The 17,618-nt window shown below is 42.2% G+C and overlaps 2 protein-coding genes and 1 long non-coding RNA gene across 5 annotated transcripts in view; 2 read left to right on the top strand and 1 right to left on the bottom strand.

The window, feature by feature from the left end:
- Window positions 1-7,041, top strand: part of TMEM19 (transmembrane protein 19) — a 30,153-nt gene extending 23,112 nt beyond the window's left edge. For both annotated transcript variants that reach the window (XM_079993823.1, XM_079993822.1), the window contains 4 exons: window positions 1,625-1,762; window positions 2,080-2,331; window positions 3,854-4,063; window positions 4,717-7,041. In XM_079993823.1, the coding sequence (XP_079849949.1) occupies window positions 1,625-1,762; window positions 2,080-2,331; window positions 3,854-4,063; window positions 4,717-4,880 (764 nt within the window). In that variant the 3' untranslated portion in view covers window positions 4,881-7,041. The remainder of the gene's footprint in view (window positions 1-1,624; window positions 1,763-2,079; window positions 2,332-3,853; window positions 4,064-4,716) is intronic.
- On the bottom strand, window positions 6,572-9,858 carry LOC307225744. Its single transcript, XR_013843159.1, has 2 exons — window positions 9,734-9,858; window positions 6,572-8,243 (listed from the first exon to the last, which is right to left on the bottom strand). It is a non-coding gene; the product is annotated as an uncharacterized lncRNA (long non-coding RNA).
- On the top strand, window positions 7,167-16,188 carry LOC307225741 (uncharacterized protein). 2 transcript variants are annotated; one of them, XM_079993837.1, is made up of 5 exons: window positions 7,167-7,625; window positions 10,703-10,775; window positions 12,402-12,479; window positions 14,607-15,330; window positions 15,649-16,188. In XM_079993837.1, the coding sequence occupies exons 1-4, from the start codon at window positions 7,395-7,397 to the stop codon at window positions 14,678-14,680; spliced, it is 456 nt and encodes a 151-aa protein (XP_079849963.1). In that variant the 5' UTR covers window positions 7,167-7,394; the 3' UTR covers window positions 14,681-15,330; window positions 15,649-16,188. The 2 variants fall into 2 exon arrangements, with proteins under 2 accessions (XP_079849963.1, XP_079849964.1); XM_079993838.1 differs by lacking the exon at window positions 14,607-15,330 and having other exon boundaries at window positions 15,960-16,188.
- The last annotated feature ends 1,430 nt before the right edge of the window (window positions 16,189-17,618 follow it).

Raw genomic sequence — 17,618 nt, 5'->3', positions numbered from 1 at the left:
AAGCTAAAACTTTATTATTGTCAGGGACGCAGCGGGAGCGCAGGGAGGGGAGGAGATGGAGAGCGAGGGGGAGCAATCCGAGGGCAGCGTAGGAGAAGAAGACAGTAGCCCGAGAGATTCCATGAGCCTCTCCAGCGAATCAGAAGATTCACAGAAGGGGGCGCCGGTGGCCAGGGCAAGGGGGGCCACAAGGGGGACACCCCAGAAGCAAGGGGCCAGCGGGGACTCCCAGAGCAGCAGTTGGAAATCAGGACCAGCTTCCCCACCAGAGCGCAGTGGGGGGGGGAGTCCCAGGTATCGGGACCAGCGTATTCACCACCAGCGAGAGGAGATGAGTCAGGATTGACCACGCCTCCATCGGAGAGCGGGGGAACGGTCAAGAGGAAGGTTGCCGGCTGGGCGCGCGCGCCAAGTTCAAATGTACAGGCGAGCGTCACAGCAGGTAGCCCGGATAGGGAACCAGGTCCTAAAGCCCGCCGGAAGGAGGGGGAAGAATCAGGGGAGTCAGCGTCAGAAGAGTCCAGAAAGGATGAAACCCCAGCGGGCAGGAGGGCCCAGAGGAGGAAGGAGCTAAGGAAGAGGTGGAGCACGGCTAGAGTCTTAAACTGGTGTGGAAGGGGAGGAGACTCAGATGGAGCTTCGCCGGTCTAGGGTTAAAGACGTAGAGTTGCACGCTGCGGCTTTGAAATGGAAACCGAACTTCAATAAAGACTTTTGTACATAACGACAGCCTGGCGTTGGTCCTCTGTGAGCTGGGACCTAGGGGCAGCTCTGACAATTATCCTCCAAGATTTCTGAAGGGAGAAGGTATGAATGGGATCTAATTTATTGACCTGCTGTGCCAATTCAGTTTTTATTATGCAAGTGGAAAAATGAAAATTGCAATACTGAAGCAAGAAAAACAACAACATTTGATAGATGGGACATGCATGAAGACTTGTGAAGATCAAAACTGAAAGGAAATTTAATGCAGGTGTTGGTTTGGCAGAGGGAAGCTCATGTGACCAGTATGTTCAGTACCAGAAAGGGAAGGGAAATGAGAATAAAGAATGGAAATGAACAGTTGGAAGAAAGGACATGAACAGAACTTTACTATTTTAAAAAATGCAAAAAGTGCTATATTTGGGGAAACTCCTGCTGTTGCCCAAAGATGATGAAGTAATTATGGACTCAGGTACTAAAAGTGAGCTCAGGTTTATTATCTGTGTAACCAAAACAAGGCTATTGAAAAACAAGAGGAAGATATTTCAGGAAGTTGCAGAAATAGAAAGCAAAGGGACAGTTCCTCACCCCACTCCTAAAGCAAGTTCAGTGGCAGCAGCAGGGGAAATGGAATGGAGTAATCTATCATGACTGGCTAGAATACTGGAAATGCACAGGCCACATTGCAACAGTTTGTTGCAATCTTCACTTGTATGTTAGGAATTTTATTTTATAGCACATTTTCTTATCTCACCAAGTGCATAGGTAAACAGAAGATGCAATATCATTGGGATTTTCTGCTGCTTTAACTAATCTTTAGACAGAACAATATTATCTTTACATTTTCATCATAGTCTAGGCTGGTTTTGAACTAATTTTCCCAGCGTACATAACTTGTGACACCATCTCTTCCCTCTTTTAGGTTTAGTAGTTGGATTTATCCTCACTGTGGCAAATTACAGCTTTTTCGCTGCCATGTTCATGTTTTTTATTACTTCCTCCAAACTCACCAAGTGGAAAGGAGAAATAAAGAAGCAAATAGATTCTGAATACAAAGAAGGTGAGAATTAAACATCAATTTTAAAGCCAATTGATTACAAAAAATGCATTTTGACTTTTAATTAAGGCGATAAACAGACTATGCACTGTGCAATTTATTTTTCGCCTCCCTCTTCTTTCTGGTGGGTGACTTGCAAGTGCCTGAACGAAGTCCTTTGCACTAGTAATGATCTTTACTTCTAGTTACGAAGGAAAGCCACAATGATTGAAATGTAAAACACTTTACAGTCTAGCTTTTATTATTTTTCTGTGTGCTTCCAAGGATATTGCATATTAAAATTCCTCTTAAGAACTTGTATCTTCCCTTTCTGTACATAGGTGGGCAGAGAACTTGGGTACAAGTATTCTGCAATGGTGGTGTACCTGCAGAATTGGCTCTGCTATACATGATTGAAAGTGGTCCAGGCGAAATTCCTATAGACTTTTCCAAACAATATACAGCATCCTGGATGTGTCTGTCACTACTGGGTGCTTTAGCTTGCTGTGCTGGAGATACGTGGGCTTCAGAGATTGGCACTGTCATGAGTAGTGAACCCCGATTGATAACAACCTGGGAAAAAGTTCCAGTAGGTAAGGAAATTTCTGCTTTAGTTTTTTTTTTTTTAAATAGTACCATAGTTTAATGATGAATGGTTTGTGGGCAACCTGCTAAATTCATTTTTGTGGCCTGGGAAACCTTGGAGGTGTACTTTTAATATAGCTTATGTAGCCTTAAATTAGGCCTGAAAAGGCTGCTTTGTGCTAGCTCATTTGTAGCTTGGCCCTTTCTTATCATATTCTTCTACGTTTGATTCAGTGACAACTGAGTGTAACTGGTCAAACTGTCCAAAAATGATAAAAGTTATGGCATCTTGTGAGTCATTCTGTCCCATTTGGGCATGATTTTATGCAACCTGTTGCAGTAAAACCCATTAATCTTTTATCAGAACCTTACTAGAAATACTACTGTATTCAAAATTCATCTCTGTCTTCTAGGACAGGGAAATATTTTGAATTCTTGATAGAAAAGCACAGTATCTGAAGCTTATGCTCATATTCCCAAAGTGAATAATGTCCTTCCTTAAGCTTGACTGGAACTTACTGGATTTTTAATATATTATATATTCTAGAGTGGGTTGCTTTGAAAAATTCTGCTTTTGAAAATGACAGTAGCCAGTTAGCCAGTTAGTTGAGATTACAACTGAGGGAGGTGCTGGTCCAGTAGTTCAGTCGCACAAACAGTAATGTTGACATCAGTATTGATTTCTTCCTCTCTAATGAAAGTTGCTTAACTTTTTCATTCAAAAAGGGCCATGCTTTGTTTGGAGAGAGCCTTGTTGTCTTCTCCATCTAGCCTGATACCTTCCTTTGTGTTCAAAATTGTAATAGATCTGCCCTGAATTTTGGTAGTTATATTTTAGTTACCCTTATTTCTTCAGACAAATTGTCCATGTTTGGATTCTTTAAGGTAACAATACTTAACGTGTCATCAGAATAAATGCTGGGACAAACATGACATTCTAGGTTTCATAATGATAGCAAGAGATCAGGAGCAGGTTTTCTGGTTTGCATGCTTCCTCCTCCCTTCATGTGAATTCCATCCTTCCTTTTGTAGTGGTGACCAGGGTTGGTTTTTAACCAGAGTTAGAAGCTGACACTGATCATGGTTAGTGTCAACATTGGTGGTGATGTAATGCCGCATTCAAGTTAATGCTAACAAAGAAAAGCAGAGAAGAATTTATGGGGAGAGATCTTCCAAGCCTGTGACCAGTTCCCAATCTTTTAATGCTCTCAACTAAAAAAAACCCCAATGGTTGTATCTGCACTTAATGCAGTTTGTTTGCTGATGACTTTAAGAAGTGTAATTTAAACAGATTGTAGAACATTGTAGTTCCCCTTGTTTCTTTAACACTGGGAACATTGCTGCAAAAAGAGTATAAGATAAATTATATCAAATTCAGTTTTATTTATTTATTTTAAGCAAAAGGGGAGATTTCTCCTCATAGTCCAAAAGTGTGTAACAAATCTACCATTAGTTTTTGTAGTCTTCATTAAATGTATGTGTAACAAGTTTAGAATGCCAGTTACGTTGGATTTTTAATTTTGTTTTTAGGTACCAATGGTGGCATTACTTTAGTGGGCCTAATCTCAAGTTTGCTTGGTGGCACATCAGTAGGTGTAGCTTACTTCATTTCCCAGTTGATGTTTGTGAATGACCTGGATATATCTGCTCCACAATGGCCCATTATTGTGTTTGGTGGAATGGCTGGTTTACTGGGATCCATTACTGATTCTTATTTAGGAGCAACGATGCAATACAGCGGTAAGGGTCCCCTCCCCCAAATAAATTGTTTTGAGATTTGTATGAAAGTGATGTAATCTCCCTATTGGGTGGGTATGGCTCTTGGTAATGATAGTATAGGCTTACTTCAAAGCATGTCATCATTTGCATTGACTTCAACTATTTCTGATTACTTGGCATACTTTGAGAATCTTGTTCTATGTGCGTTTATTTTGTCTCATCTCTGCAGCTTCGAGTTGAATTTAGATCATTTAACGATAGTACTGGAAAAATTGCTATTCCACAAATAAGCAGTGGAAATATTAAATATTGTGGGGAATTGTATTCTGTAAACCTTTGTTGACTTGGCAGAGAGGAATGGAAATGTAAACAACCAAACTGTGTAGCCAGAAGGAACATGTTCCACTCACTCCAAGACATGATGCTTGAATCCTAAAAAGAGTAACATCTTGTTAGTTTGAAGCAGAATGACCTAAGAACCAATTTGTGCCATTGAGATAAATAGGGACAAGAAATTGCATGTAGGGTTGCAGTCTTAAGTTGTGTATAAATGTTCACAAATAGTTCTAATCTATGGGTGTTGGTAGATGTTCATTTGATGACACCCATGCTAGTTATTGGGTGAAAAGGACTTCTCCATCCAATTGTTTTCTATATTGTATTTCATTCTTCAGGTTTAGACACAAGTACTGGAATGGTTGTCAACCATCAGACAAAAGATGCAAGACACATATCTGGAAAACCTATCCTAGATAACAATGCGGTGAATCTCTTCTCCTCTGTAGTCATTGCTTTGTTGTTGCCGGGAGCAGCATGGGGATTTTGGCCAAGAGGCTGAAGTGAAAGCATTGACTCCCATATATTTTATTAAAACAAGCTATGACCTAAAGGAGTCTATACAATGCACTCTGGACTGGAATCGGTTTTCCTACAACTGCTACACAGGCCACGAGGAATCATCAGGCTATTGAAGCTACACTTCTGTAGCAGCTGCTGTTACTGTAGGAAAAGTAGACTGGAAAGAGGCAGTATTGATTTGACATCGCTTTGGTAATGGAATACAATTCTGCCTGAAGTTTCTTCACGTGCTGCTTACAAGGTTGTATGCTTGATCTCAATTCATTCTCTACCATCTAGTAATTTATTGAAGGAAATGGGAAACTAAGGTGTTAACCTGTCACTGAGTACAGCTGTGTTCACAATCAAAGCAATGGACTTAAACATTATACATCTCCTAACTTCTTATTATGTTGTAGGATGTGGAAAACACTTTTGAGGTGGTTTTCTGTGCACCATCAAAAGGTGTTGAGGCAGTTAGGACATAAATGCTAGAATGACTTCATAAGATCAAAACCTTTTTCTTTCTTTCTTTTAGAAAGAACAACAAAAACCAGCCTTTGAAAGAATCTGTGTTGTTTCTCTTAGAACTAAAATGTGATTGTTCTAATAACACTAAACTATTGGTGTCTAAAGTTTAAAAATTGGCAGAATACTTGATTTGGCCCATATCTTTAGCTATTCTTATTAGCTATGGTTTTACCCGAGCATATTGAACAAACAGCATTCTTTACATTCATTTCATTTACTTCTGTGTTTCATGTTGTATGTTTTGCTTTTTAAACCTGAAGAAGGTGGCAGCCTGCAGATTCACTTAAGTCATCAATAAATGCAGGTTTCTTTTCTTGACCATACAAGTTGCACAATCCAGAACTGGATTTCTGAGCTTTCAGAAACCTCATCTTTACACAGAAAGAGTAAACAAACTGTGGTAAAAGTTGTACTTCTGTATAACTAAATGCAACTCTTCTCAGGATGTGAAATTTCTCTTGTGCTAATGAAAACCTTTCAGGTAGTATGATTGTAAAAAATGTTCTAATATACTTTTGATTTATCTAGTTTGTTTGCAAACAGATGTGTTTTCTGTACTCTTATATTTGTTGTTTTCCAGCAGTTTTATATTGGTCAGAGATGCTAACACTTTCAATCTGGCGTATAATACTTAAGAAAATCTGTAGGATGTTATTGTTATGACCCACGAACTACTTTTAAGACTGTATCCATTCAGAGTTGTCAATATTTTCAAGTTGGTAGTTACAAATTTAACTTGTCATTGGGATAATGATCTTGTAAGGTAAAATAGGGGTCATTGCCTTACAAGGCAGATCACAAGAATATTTCAAAAGTTGGACAGCAAAACACTGGATGCCTTGAACTTTACTCGTTCACACAGTAATCAGACATTTGACTTTGTGAACATTCATTGTAGAAAGATTTTTATAGTGTAGATAGGATTACACTGGGCACAATAAAGTGAATATAACACCTCAAAGCAGCATGTAAATTGCACTAATGTTACAGAACCATTGTGAAAAGTTTGCGCTTTATGAGAACATGGAAAAGGTATAAAAAGAGGAGACAGCAAAGAGAGGCAAAAAGTGGTACCTTAGATAAAAACATTTATTGTATTTTATAGTAGAATGCATCAACAAAAGTCCACTTTAGAAAATATCTGTGCTGTTTTTGTTATAATTGCCACGAGATAGTTCTAATACTACAACATAATTGATGTCTGAAGTTTGTGGGAAGATGGCAAAGATATAAAAAGGGGGTTTAAAAGTTGGAACTTGGAATAAGGCAAGAAGAAATTGATGGAACTGGAAAAAGAGCTAGCAGAGAAAAGCTCTCTCTGATGATGAACTAATTCTAGCCATTGTCAGAAGAGTGAGAACACAGGAAAGTGTGAGCAAGTTGTAAAGGAAAGGGGTGTGGAGAGAGAGAGGATAAGTGGGCTGAGATTTAACACTTTGAATGATTTTCTTTTTTTCTTTTTTTTACGTAAGAAGGAACATACATTTTAATATTCTTTGCCTCAGGGCTCTTCTTTTGAGATCTCTAGGGCTATTTGTATTGAAAGTGCATATACCGGTAATTTCTTTTCCAGATGAGAGCTTGCTTTATTCAATTATACCCATATGAATAAATCTGACTTAAAAATGAAATCCGTTTTTTGTTTTTATTGTTTAGCCATTACAACAACTTTAGAAAAATAATTAAAACCAAACTGAAGACAAATTGCTTTGAGAACACTCAGACATTATTATATGACAGCATCAGTTACTTTTGTACTAATAAATGTTTCTGCCTTAGCTAGCACCAGGTGTTTTTTTTAAAGGCAGCATTCATTATCCTGAAATTATTATTTGAAAGCAAAGCAAATCTATCTTCTGTAGGATGGATAAGTGTGATACACATTTTAAAGTCTGTAAAATATTTTTCTCTTGCACTCTGCATCTGTGTACAGTCAAAATAAGTAGTGGAAAATATCCATACAAAAATCAGTCCAGGTTTGTACATGTCATGTATAGTGAGCTTTAAGCTGTTCTGTCATGTGCATTTTGAATTCAGTATTATAACATTTTCTGTATGCATGTCTTCATGGAAAGAATACCACGACGTTACACTGGAATGCACCTCAGTCTGGGTAAAGACATGCGGAGGACACAACAGTTCTGTTAGTTTGCTGCAGAAGATGGCTGCCCCCAGTACTGATTGGCAAGTAGCTTGTGAGGTCACCAAGAAGCCAGTAAGTTAAAGAATTGATAAATGGGCATCTGGGTTTTTTAAAAATAAACAGGCAGCCTTTCAGAAGCCAGGCAGGGGGAACATGCTTCGCAAATGAATAGATTTTGACTCTTAATACACACACCTGTCATTTGAAAAAGTGCTGAGTCGAGAAGAACCTGGGATCATCTTGCACGGAAGGTTTTCTTCACCCTTGTGTTCATTTTGTGAACATGCTCTTTGTAATATTACTGTAACTTACGTGTAACGTTAGGTTAAATCCAGACTTCATTGTCCACTAGTGGAAGCACTCTTGCCTGTGGGAGAATTTTGGTCCCACCAATGGAAGGGACACTTGCTGGTGTCATGTTCCACACTATTCTGGAGGAACTGTCTGGACCAAAGTTTTGTCAGGTGGTGGGGGCCTTGGGAGCAAGTGGAATCTGCAGAGGTCACTTCCTCTTGCCACTTCTCATGTGAACTCACATGAACTCTCATGTGAATGCTAAATAGTGGTGAAATGTTTCCAGCATGCCATTTAAGAGAGATCACTGCATGAGGTCAGCTTATGATACAGATTTGGTTTTTTTGTGCTTTAATAGGCCTATACCCTATGTGGAATCCATTGAGTTTTGAAAACCTGCTTCAATATAACCATATACAGTACTTAATTTGTTTCGGAGGTCTGTTCTTAACCTGAAACTGTTCTTAACCTGAAGCACCACTTTAGCTAATGGGGCCTCCTGCTGCCGCCGCTCCGCTCTGGCACGATTTCTGTTCTCATCCTGAAACAAAGTTCTTAACCCGAAGTAATATTTCTGGGTTAACAGAGTCTGTAACCTGAAGCCTATGTAACCCGAGGTACCACTGTATATATATGATGAATGAGAGAATGTGGTCCAGGGGTATGCATGCTTACCAATTGATCTTTTACCCTATGTTAAAAACTCCCTGCCCAAGAGAAACTAGGATGTTGTTGGCTTGTGGATGGATAATAGCTTTTGAAATCCTTTAAATTTGCACTTTAGATACATTGCCTATGGAGATCACACTTTTCCCCTCAGTAACATTCTCTTGTTAAACTGGCTTTACAGGTTTTTGTTGCACTTCAGCAAATATCAGGAGGGCAAGTTGAAAATGCCTTGCAGCAGCAGGAATGGGATTGCTGCAATAGACACAAGCATTTTCTTGCACCCATTGTGGGAACCAGTTAGTATCCACAATGCAGAGTTGCTTCTCTTCTGTCTCCTCCCATTCCCAGTATTTTGGAAGACTGCACATTTTTCACTTTAACTATGGGAAATAGCTTATATGTGGCAAGCCAGAATCCTTGGCTAGTGGTCTGTGCCTAGTTTGCTGAATCCCGGGTTGTGCATGCCTGTCTCGACATGTCTCGTGATTGCTCTGCGCTCACTGCACACCTGCTGCATGTTCTACCTAAGGGAAAACAACACCCACACAAACCAGACAGAGATGAAAGAACAACAGAGAAAATATGCATAAGGAGGAGAGGAGAGGCAATATTTTGGAGGCAAATGATTCCAAGGAAGAACACCAGCTGTTCTCTTATTCTGGGGCACCACCCTCTTCCTTATTATTTCACTTGTTCTAGAGACCACATTCCTTCAATGAAAACAGGATCCAAGGAAACCAATACCACTTCCATTATTTTATTTGATGGTATAAAAACAGCGTTAAAATCAGCAATATTGATAACTGCTGATTTTCCTGTACGCCCTGGCCTGCTTTAAGCCCTTTTTTGAAGTGTTGAATTGAATGCTTTTGTTTAAAAACTGTGAAAAGACATTAATTCTATAATGATTCAGAGTGGGGAGTGCCACCTACTGGTTTTCTCATGTATTTTCTGGCAGGCCTGGAGCTGGAAAACAGGTGTGAAATCTAATTTGATCAAAGAAACCTTATACTGTACTTAACATTATTTCTCACAACAAATGTAACTGATTTGTAAGAAAGACTACAACCTGAAAAAAGAGACAAGGAGTGTACTTTTGTAAACCAAGAAAATCTTTAATAAAAATAAATTTAAAAAGAAAAAAGTAAAGACACGAGGCTGTTCAGGAGATCAGCATGAGAGTGCAGATAGCATGCTGGTAGTGTGGGGCTTTTTACATTTGTGTATATACAGTGGTGCCCCGCAAGACGAATGCCTCGCAAGACGAAAAACCCGCTAGACGAAAGGGTTTTCAGTTTTGGAGGTGCTTCGCAAGACGAATTTCCCTATGGGCTTGCTTCGCAAGACGAAAATGTCTTGCGAGTTTTTCCGACTCCCCCCCCCCTTTTTCTAAGCCGCTTACCCGCCCTACCGCTAAAAGCCGCTAAGCCGCTAATAGCGCTAATCCGCTAAGCCGCTAATAGGCTTGCTTCGCAAGACAAAAAAACCGCTAGACGAAGAGACTCGCGGAACGGATTCTTTTCGTCTTGCGAGGCACCACTGTATATATATATATATTTACATAGTACTTTTTGTCTGTATAATTCTAAGCACCATATCATGGGTTCCCTGGTGGTCTCCCATCTGGGTACCTCAGGAGACCTGCCAAGTGTCCCTATTTTCTAGTGACCAGCCCCAGATTTACAGAAGCCATTGTGACACCTCCCTCTGCTGGCTCAATGGTCACCAGAGTGCTAAAAGGCCTGGTGAGCTATGGTTGGATCATTTCGCGTTTGTTACAGGAAGTAGATAAGACATGTAAGTAGGATTTCTCTCAGCATCTGCATTCTGTGATGATATTGAATTCCTCTTGAGCTTAAAGGCATTAGAGAGTACTAACTGTGAGCCCCATTTCCTTTTCTAGGCTTTTAAGGCTAAGAAAAGTCTTCCCATCTTGGAAGAAAAAATAAAATTTCCCCTCTCCCTAGACCTTCCCCTCGCCCACAGTCCCCGTCCCCCCCCCCCGCCGCTTGTGGATCCCTCTTTGAGAGGACACAAAAGATAAGACCCTTCAGCATATAGATATTGCTTCCAAAGTAATTTTAGTCCCTGAGGTTTCTTAGGAAAGGTCTCTCTGTAACTGTCTGAGGCCTATTTCAAGGTTCAGAAAATAAACATATCCCATGTGGCTCTTTGTTTTCCTGTAGGCTCTGCAGACCTCCTGCCATCCTGATCTGGAGAAAGATGGCAGGAGGAAGAAAGAACAAAGAAAACATGAAGGTAATGTCTATTTCCAAGGATATGTTCAGGGTATATAAGAAAGTCCCTAAAACAGTTATAATTGCTAGCCTTCTCTTCTTTTCCATTTAAATGACATAATTGAAGACCTGGAGGGAGAGCAGGGGCATGACAGCTTTTATACTGACACCATGAACCACATAATAATAATAAGAATTATTATTATTAATACCCTGCCCATCTGGCTGAGTTTCCCCAGCCACTCTGGGCAGCTCCCAATCGAGTGTTAAAATCAATACAGCATTAAATATTAAAAACTTCCCTAAACAGGGCTGCCTTCAGATGTCTTTTAAAAATAGGACAGCTGCTTATTTCCTTGACATCTGAAGGGAGGGCGTTCCACAGGGTGGTCGCTACTACCGAGAAGGCCCTCTGTCTTGTTCCCTGTAACCTCACTTCTCGCAATGAGGGAACCGCCAGAAGGCCCTTGGTGCTGGATCTCAGCTGAATGATGGGGGTGAAGATGCTCCTTCAGGTATACAGAACCTGAGCACGGAGTTTGCCATTGCTCTCTACCAACACTGGGCAGACGTCCACCATGGAATGAACCTCGCCATTTCCCCAGTGAGCATGTCTCTTTCTTTGGGGCTCAAGGGAGCACATTTGCCCAACTGCAGCATGCTCTGGGATACAGCACTCATGGTAAGGCAACCTTCTGAGAAACAGCTTTTCGGTGAGCAGTGCATGCTGTTGTGAACTTCACCTTACAGCTTGGACTGTCCTTCCTCCGAGACGCTGAGGAAGCACCAGGGCTGCCTGGGTCACGGGGGGCTCTGGAAAGCCAGACACCACCTGGCCCAGCAGGAGAAGGGACGAGGGAAGAAGCGCCAGGGCTGCCATGGGAACTGAGCCGGATTCCTTGCGCCACCAGGAGCTGGCCCGGCCCAACTACACATCACTTTTATGTCAAAAGCATATACTTTTAAAAAAGAATGGTATGCTGAAGCCCTGCATGCATTTGCCTGGGAGTAAGCCCATTGAAAAACAATGGTGCTTATGTAGGTGCATATGTAGGACTGCATTACTAACAGCACTTAAGTGAAAATCTTCAAAATAACATAATTAGCCACTCGGAGAGAGAGGTACAGTCATATTTTCTGGGTTTTGTAGATTAATTTCTCAGTCAAAAACTGTGGAGATTAGACCTTCTTGAGCACATCTTGTTTCTGATGGGGAGTTTTTCCTTTTCACCTTAGCGACTTTGGATCTATACTTCAGATGGTGAGCTGGGAAGCAGTTATTTTTGGATAGAATTTGGAAATTGCTTTTGATTAGAATTGGAGTTTTAAAAATGAATGCCCCCCCCCCAAATGTGTTCTTACTGGGAGTTGCTTCTTGTTCTGCTCTGTGTTGTATTTGTAGATAGCAACCGTGATAGTTTATCTGAAATTACCAACTATTTTCACCTTCAGAACATTTCCCCCCTATCTGCAGAGACTCCCATTCCCATAAAGATGAACAATAGTGCTGAGAAGATAGATACACAACTAGCTAAGTAAAATTCTCCATAGATATCTTAAACTGAAACCCCTAGGATTCTAAAGCAATTTATGGCATTCTGTGTCATTGCTAGCCTACTTCTGATAGCTGTGTTTCTCGTCTGCTCAGGGAAACTTCCTTATTTGCAGATCTTTGATCCTTTGTTGTGTTATTGGATAAAGCTGACTGGCAGGAGAATAAAAGCAGGTATGCTTCTGCTTCTCATTACTAGAGATGTGGGTGGCGCTGTGGGTTAAACCACAGAGCCTAGGACTTGCCAATCAGGTCGGCAGTTCGAATCCCCGCGACGGGGTGAGCTCCCGTTGCTCAGTCCCTGCTCCTGCCCACCTAGCAGTTTGAAAGCACCTCAAAGTGCAAGTAGATAGATACCGCTCCAGCGGGAAGGTAAACGGCATTTCCGTGTGCTGTTCTGGCTCGCCAGAAGCGGCTTAGTCATGCTGGCCACATGACCCGGAAGCTGTATGCCAGCTCCCTCGGCCAATAAAGTGAGATGAGTGCCGCAACCCCAGAGTCGGTCATGACTGGACCTAATGGTCAGGGGTCCCTTTACCTTTACCTTTACAGATCTGTCAGTTTGAGTTTCTCTCATCTTCTCGTTCCCCCCAATCTTAAATTCAGTTCCCTACATCAGTTTGCAATTTAAAACAGAAGCTATCATGAAGATTAATCAGTATTTAAATACTAATTTCTCCTAATATATGTTTGTATGCAAATCTGCCCAATATGCACATTTTCACCAAGCAATTTCCCCTATACTAATGTGTTTTTGTACATTATTTTAATTATACATGCACTTTACCCCACTATATGTGCACTTTTGTACACATTACTTGGCTGAAGAAATGCATTGCAAAATTTGACAAAGCGTTTATTTGCAAGGATGGCTACGTTTCAGTTTTCATACTGTTTTGGAAAGTACAAATTAGGTTGCCTCACCTTTAAATGCAGATTGAATTGAAATTCCCCCCCCCCCGCCCCCAATATTCATAAGCAGAAATTGCTACATCTCAGGTTCTCAACCAATAAATAAAAGTTATTTGACCCATCTAGGCAGAGCAAAATGTGATCAGATTTATTTTAAACCCTTGTTTGTCAGAATCTAGTAGTGTACCACACTTCTTTCTCTGCGTCAGGATGGCAAACTGATATATGGTGTGATTCCAACATATTTGTGGATAGTCACAAATGCATAGGGAGCTTACATACACATAGAAGATTTATAGAATCTGGCCTACATGTGGATGGGAGAGGCAGGGAGCATCTGAGGTATGGCAACCTGCCATATAGTGATCTCTGATGATCCACCAGACTGCCATAAGGGCACACAGCATTGTTTTGCTATCCCTGATAGATTCTGGCAAAGAGGGTTCCTAGAAAACCAGCTACTATATTTTCTGATGCCCGGGCCAAAGAGACAGCATTCAAGGCTCAAATTCCAGCTGTGCAGCCATTTCATCTGGAACAGAACCAGGTACCATTTCATGTACCTGGAACAGAACCTGCCTTTCGAATTGCAGACCTAAGAAACTGTGAACACTGCACCCCCTAAGCTGAACAACCCTAGGATGTTCTCCTTGTATATGATTCCCCCCTCTGTCAGGGACTGGCAGGGCACTGAGGAGAGGGTGGAGGAGGCTGTGGGGACAGAGGTTGACCCACGGGAAGGGGGCAGTGATTTGTGGGGTTCTGTGCCTCCTGCGAGGCAGGAACCAGAGCTGGAGGGGGGGGAGGCGAAGTGTCTGAGCAGGAGGAGATGGAGGATGAGGGGCAGCAGCCGGGGCAGGAAGAAGGCAGAATGCCCAGGAGCAGAGGAAGAGGTGGTGCCTGAGGGGAGGGTCAGCAGAATCTCCTCTGTCCCCCAGGACTGGGAGGGGAAGTTTGAAGGGACAGGCACAACGGCAACTTCCCCGTAGGAGATGTTGCAGGTTGCTTACGCTTGCCCTGTCAGACAAGGGTACTTAAGTTTGGGTGGAGGCACGGTTCTACTGTTGCTCCAACAATCCAGCTCAGATGCCAGCTACTTAGGCATCAGAAGTGTGTGTATGTTCTGTGCATCTTAGGAGCTACTGTTAAGTGTGTGCTTTGTCCATAAAGACTTAAACTAAAACCCATTTTTCCTTGGTCTGGGTGTACTGAGGACACATTTCCCCACTTCATAGCCATTTAGTCTTTACATACCCAGTACCTCACCCCCACCCCCCAAGAGATGTAGAGCAGTAGTGGGGAACCTGTGGCCCTCCAGATATTGTCATCTGAGTTTGTTTATTTCCTCCTCCTTATCAACCCCTTTTCCTTTTCTGTCCCGTCTTTTAGATTATGTATCTGAGAGCAGGGACTATCTTACTACACATAGTTGCAAACTGCTCTGGTCGCCTGTGTTTGACTAAAGAGCAGATAAAAATGCTTTAAATAAAATAAGTAGCTTTTTAAAGATCTACAAAGGCATTTGAGCACTTTCCTTGTTTGTTAATGCATTTTTTAAATTAGAGATTTAATTATAAACTGCAGTGTCTCGTTCAGTAGCAATTTGTCCACACGTAGCAAAGGGAACCTTTTAGATTGCTTCTCAAAACGCATTAGCAACAATGCAGTGCAAAGACAACAATATAAATCAATTTGCTTCTCCAGCTGACAGAGCACCTGGCTGTTCTATCTAACCATATTATTTAAAGGTCATTCCTAAAAATGGATTCTTCGCAATCTGTTTCTGGTCCTTAAGCTTTGAAAATGGTTCTGTGATGAATGACTTTCATTTAAAATAGATGGGTCTGATATAGCTGTTTCCTTTGTTTCTATAAGCGTGAGTATAGATATATTGCTCTAGAAAGATGAGTCGCTGTGAGCAAGCAGATGCAACTGCTTAAAAGCTGGGTGTTAAAGCTGTGCAAAGTTAGGGTCTGATAAACCTGAACATTAGTACGTAATCCAAGGGCCAGGTCTTAGCTCAGAAGAGACTCCTACTGGAATTTATAGCAGAAGGTACAAAGTAGTCTAAAAATGGTTGGAAGAAATATACTAGTGAGGCAAGCAGTAAAAGGTACCCCTGCCCGTACGGGCCAGTCTTGCCAGACTCTAGGATTGTGCGCTCATCTCACTCTAGAGGCCGGGAGCCAGCGCAGCACACGGAACGCCGTTTACCTTCCCGCTGGTAAGCGGTCCCTATTTATCTACTTGCACCCGGGGGTGCTTTCGAACTGCTAGGTTGGCAGGCGCTGGGACCAAACGACGGGAGCGCACTCCGCCGCAGGGATTCGAACCGCCGACCATACGATCGGCAAGTCCTAGGCGCTGAGGTTTTACCCACAGCGCCACCCACGTCCCAAGCAGAGGCAAGCAGAGAGGCAGGCAACTTTAGTTCTACAAGCAAATTCAGTCCCGCCTCTTCTCCCAATAAAAGCAGCTTTGTACTAGCCACATTCAAATCTCCTACGCTGCTTTTCATGTCTACCAACTTAACTGATCTTAAGGGTGAGCAAGCATTGCCTCCAACCTCCCTCTTAAGACACAGCCAGGTTAACATGGGTGAAGGCGTTCCTTGAAAAAGCTGTCCTTAAAATACTTAGGGCAGGGCAGGTCCCAGTCTCCTGCCTCAAGTTGTGTGCATGCATGGTCCTCCTTAAGGAGGAGTATAATTCCATCCAATATATGTTTTATCCTTTGATCCAGATCACTGCCTCCCTGGGACTTTTAGATGCAAATGAGAGATCAAGATGCATGTCATCAGTACTGTTTTTCCCAGCAGTTTCAGGCAGACATTAAATAGCACTGGGTCCAAACCAGAGCCTACAGCAGCCCAAAAACCACTGAGCAAAGCAAAAGTCTCCTCCTCTAGGACCATACTTTTAAAGACAAGAGCCACTGCAATACCATGCTACTTACTGTATTTTTCTATGTATAACACGCCCCCGTGTAAAACACACTCAAAATTAAGAAAATGGGGGGAGATTGCCCCCGTGTACAGTGGTACCTCAGGTTACAGATGCTTCAGGTTACAGACTCGCTAACCCAGAAATAGTACCTCAGGTTAAGAACTTTGCTTCAGGATGAGAACAGAAATCGCGTGGCGATAGTGGGAAGCCCTATTAGCTAAAGTGGTGTTTCAGGTTAAGAACAGTTTCAGGTTTAAGAACGGGCCTCCAGAATGAATTTAGTTCTTAACCTGAGGTACCACTGTATAAGACTACCCCACTCTTTAAACATTATTTTTCAGTAAAAAAAACCATAGTCTTATACACAGTAAAGTATGGTAAACTCAATCCAGCTACATGACCCAGGAGGGCACAGTGCTGCTGAGAGGTCCAGGAGAATTAATAAGAGTTTCACTCCACCCCCACCCCAATCCAGGCAGTTTTACATCACATGTGTTTCTGCAGGGCAGGGGTGCCAACTTGAATAAAATATGGGGGGGGGGAGGTAAGCCCCACCCCACATAATTGATCCCATGTATGCACACTATTTGAATGATAATGCACATCATCTTTGGGGAGGCCTGGCGCTCTCAAATATATTATTGGTGGGACGAAGCCCCTTCTAAGAGTTGGCTCCTATGCAAGAGGCCTTCTACAAAACTTATCAAAGGATTTATCACAAAGGTGGGTGACAACAGGTGGATTCTGGATCAAATTCGGCTTGAGGTCCTCCCCTTGCCAAGTGCAGAGATCTTGGGGAGTGCAGGAAATAGCAGCAGATGGGAGCAGTACAGGCGAAGGCTTTTGCTTGCGCCTTCGAAAGCAAGTCGTAGGCAAATCTAACTGCCCACACGTTAGTAATCAGGTTCCAGCAGCAGAATCTCCGTTTGAAGTAGCGGGGGAAGGGGGGTGTCCTCAGGATCGAAATCCCAAAAGCCGCTTCTGAAGCTATAACGATGAATCATGAGAGCTTTCCCTCCAATCCCCTTGTCGCCGACTTCAAATTAGTGTTGGAATCAACGTCCGCATCGGGACAGGACTCCTTGCTTTCATCTACTAACTTCATTTATTATCAGGGCACATTTCTCAATAGTCGATGCGCGTTTTAATCTGTTAAGTTTTTGAAAGTTTTTGTTAATTTTTCTTTATTTTATTCTTCCTTCTGTAAACCGCTTGGAGGTTCTCTTTACAGTCAAGCGGCGCAATTTTTTTTTAAATGACTAAATCTTCAACGGCCTCAATCCTGCGCACCCGTACTCACGACTGCGCCACGTTACAATCAGCTGGACTTACACGGAGCAAGCGTGTAGCACGGACCAGGTTTCAGAAATGCAACACACGCGCGCACACACCCCAATTTCCCCGCCATTTTCCCCAGGCCAGACGCCCAGCGACGTTTATAATGCAGTTCAGAGGC

The sequence above is a fragment of the Podarcis cretensis genome, assembly GCF_951804945.1.
Source record: "Podarcis cretensis genome assembly, chromosome: 10".
In the NCBI taxonomy this organism is placed as follows: domain Eukaryota; kingdom Metazoa; phylum Chordata; class Lepidosauria; order Squamata; family Lacertidae; genus Podarcis; species Podarcis cretensis.
Note: the sequence above shows the minus strand (reverse complement) of the source record. Positions and strands in the feature narration are given on the sequence as shown.

Excerpts from the sequence above, each read along its gene's own strand:
- LOC307225741 (XM_079993837.1), top strand. The coding sequence starts at position 7,395 with ATGTCATGTATAGTGAGCTTTAAGCTGTTCTGTCATGTGCATTTTGAA. Across the intron at positions 7,626-10,702 it reads GTGAGGTCACCAAGAAGCCA|GCTCTGCAGACCTCCTGCCA; the intron begins GTAAGTTAAAGA and ends GTTTTCCTGTAG. Across the intron at positions 12,480-14,606 it reads TGGCAGGAGAATAAAAGCAG|ATTATGTATCTGAGAGCAGG; the intron begins GTATGCTTCTGC and ends CCCGTCTTTTAG.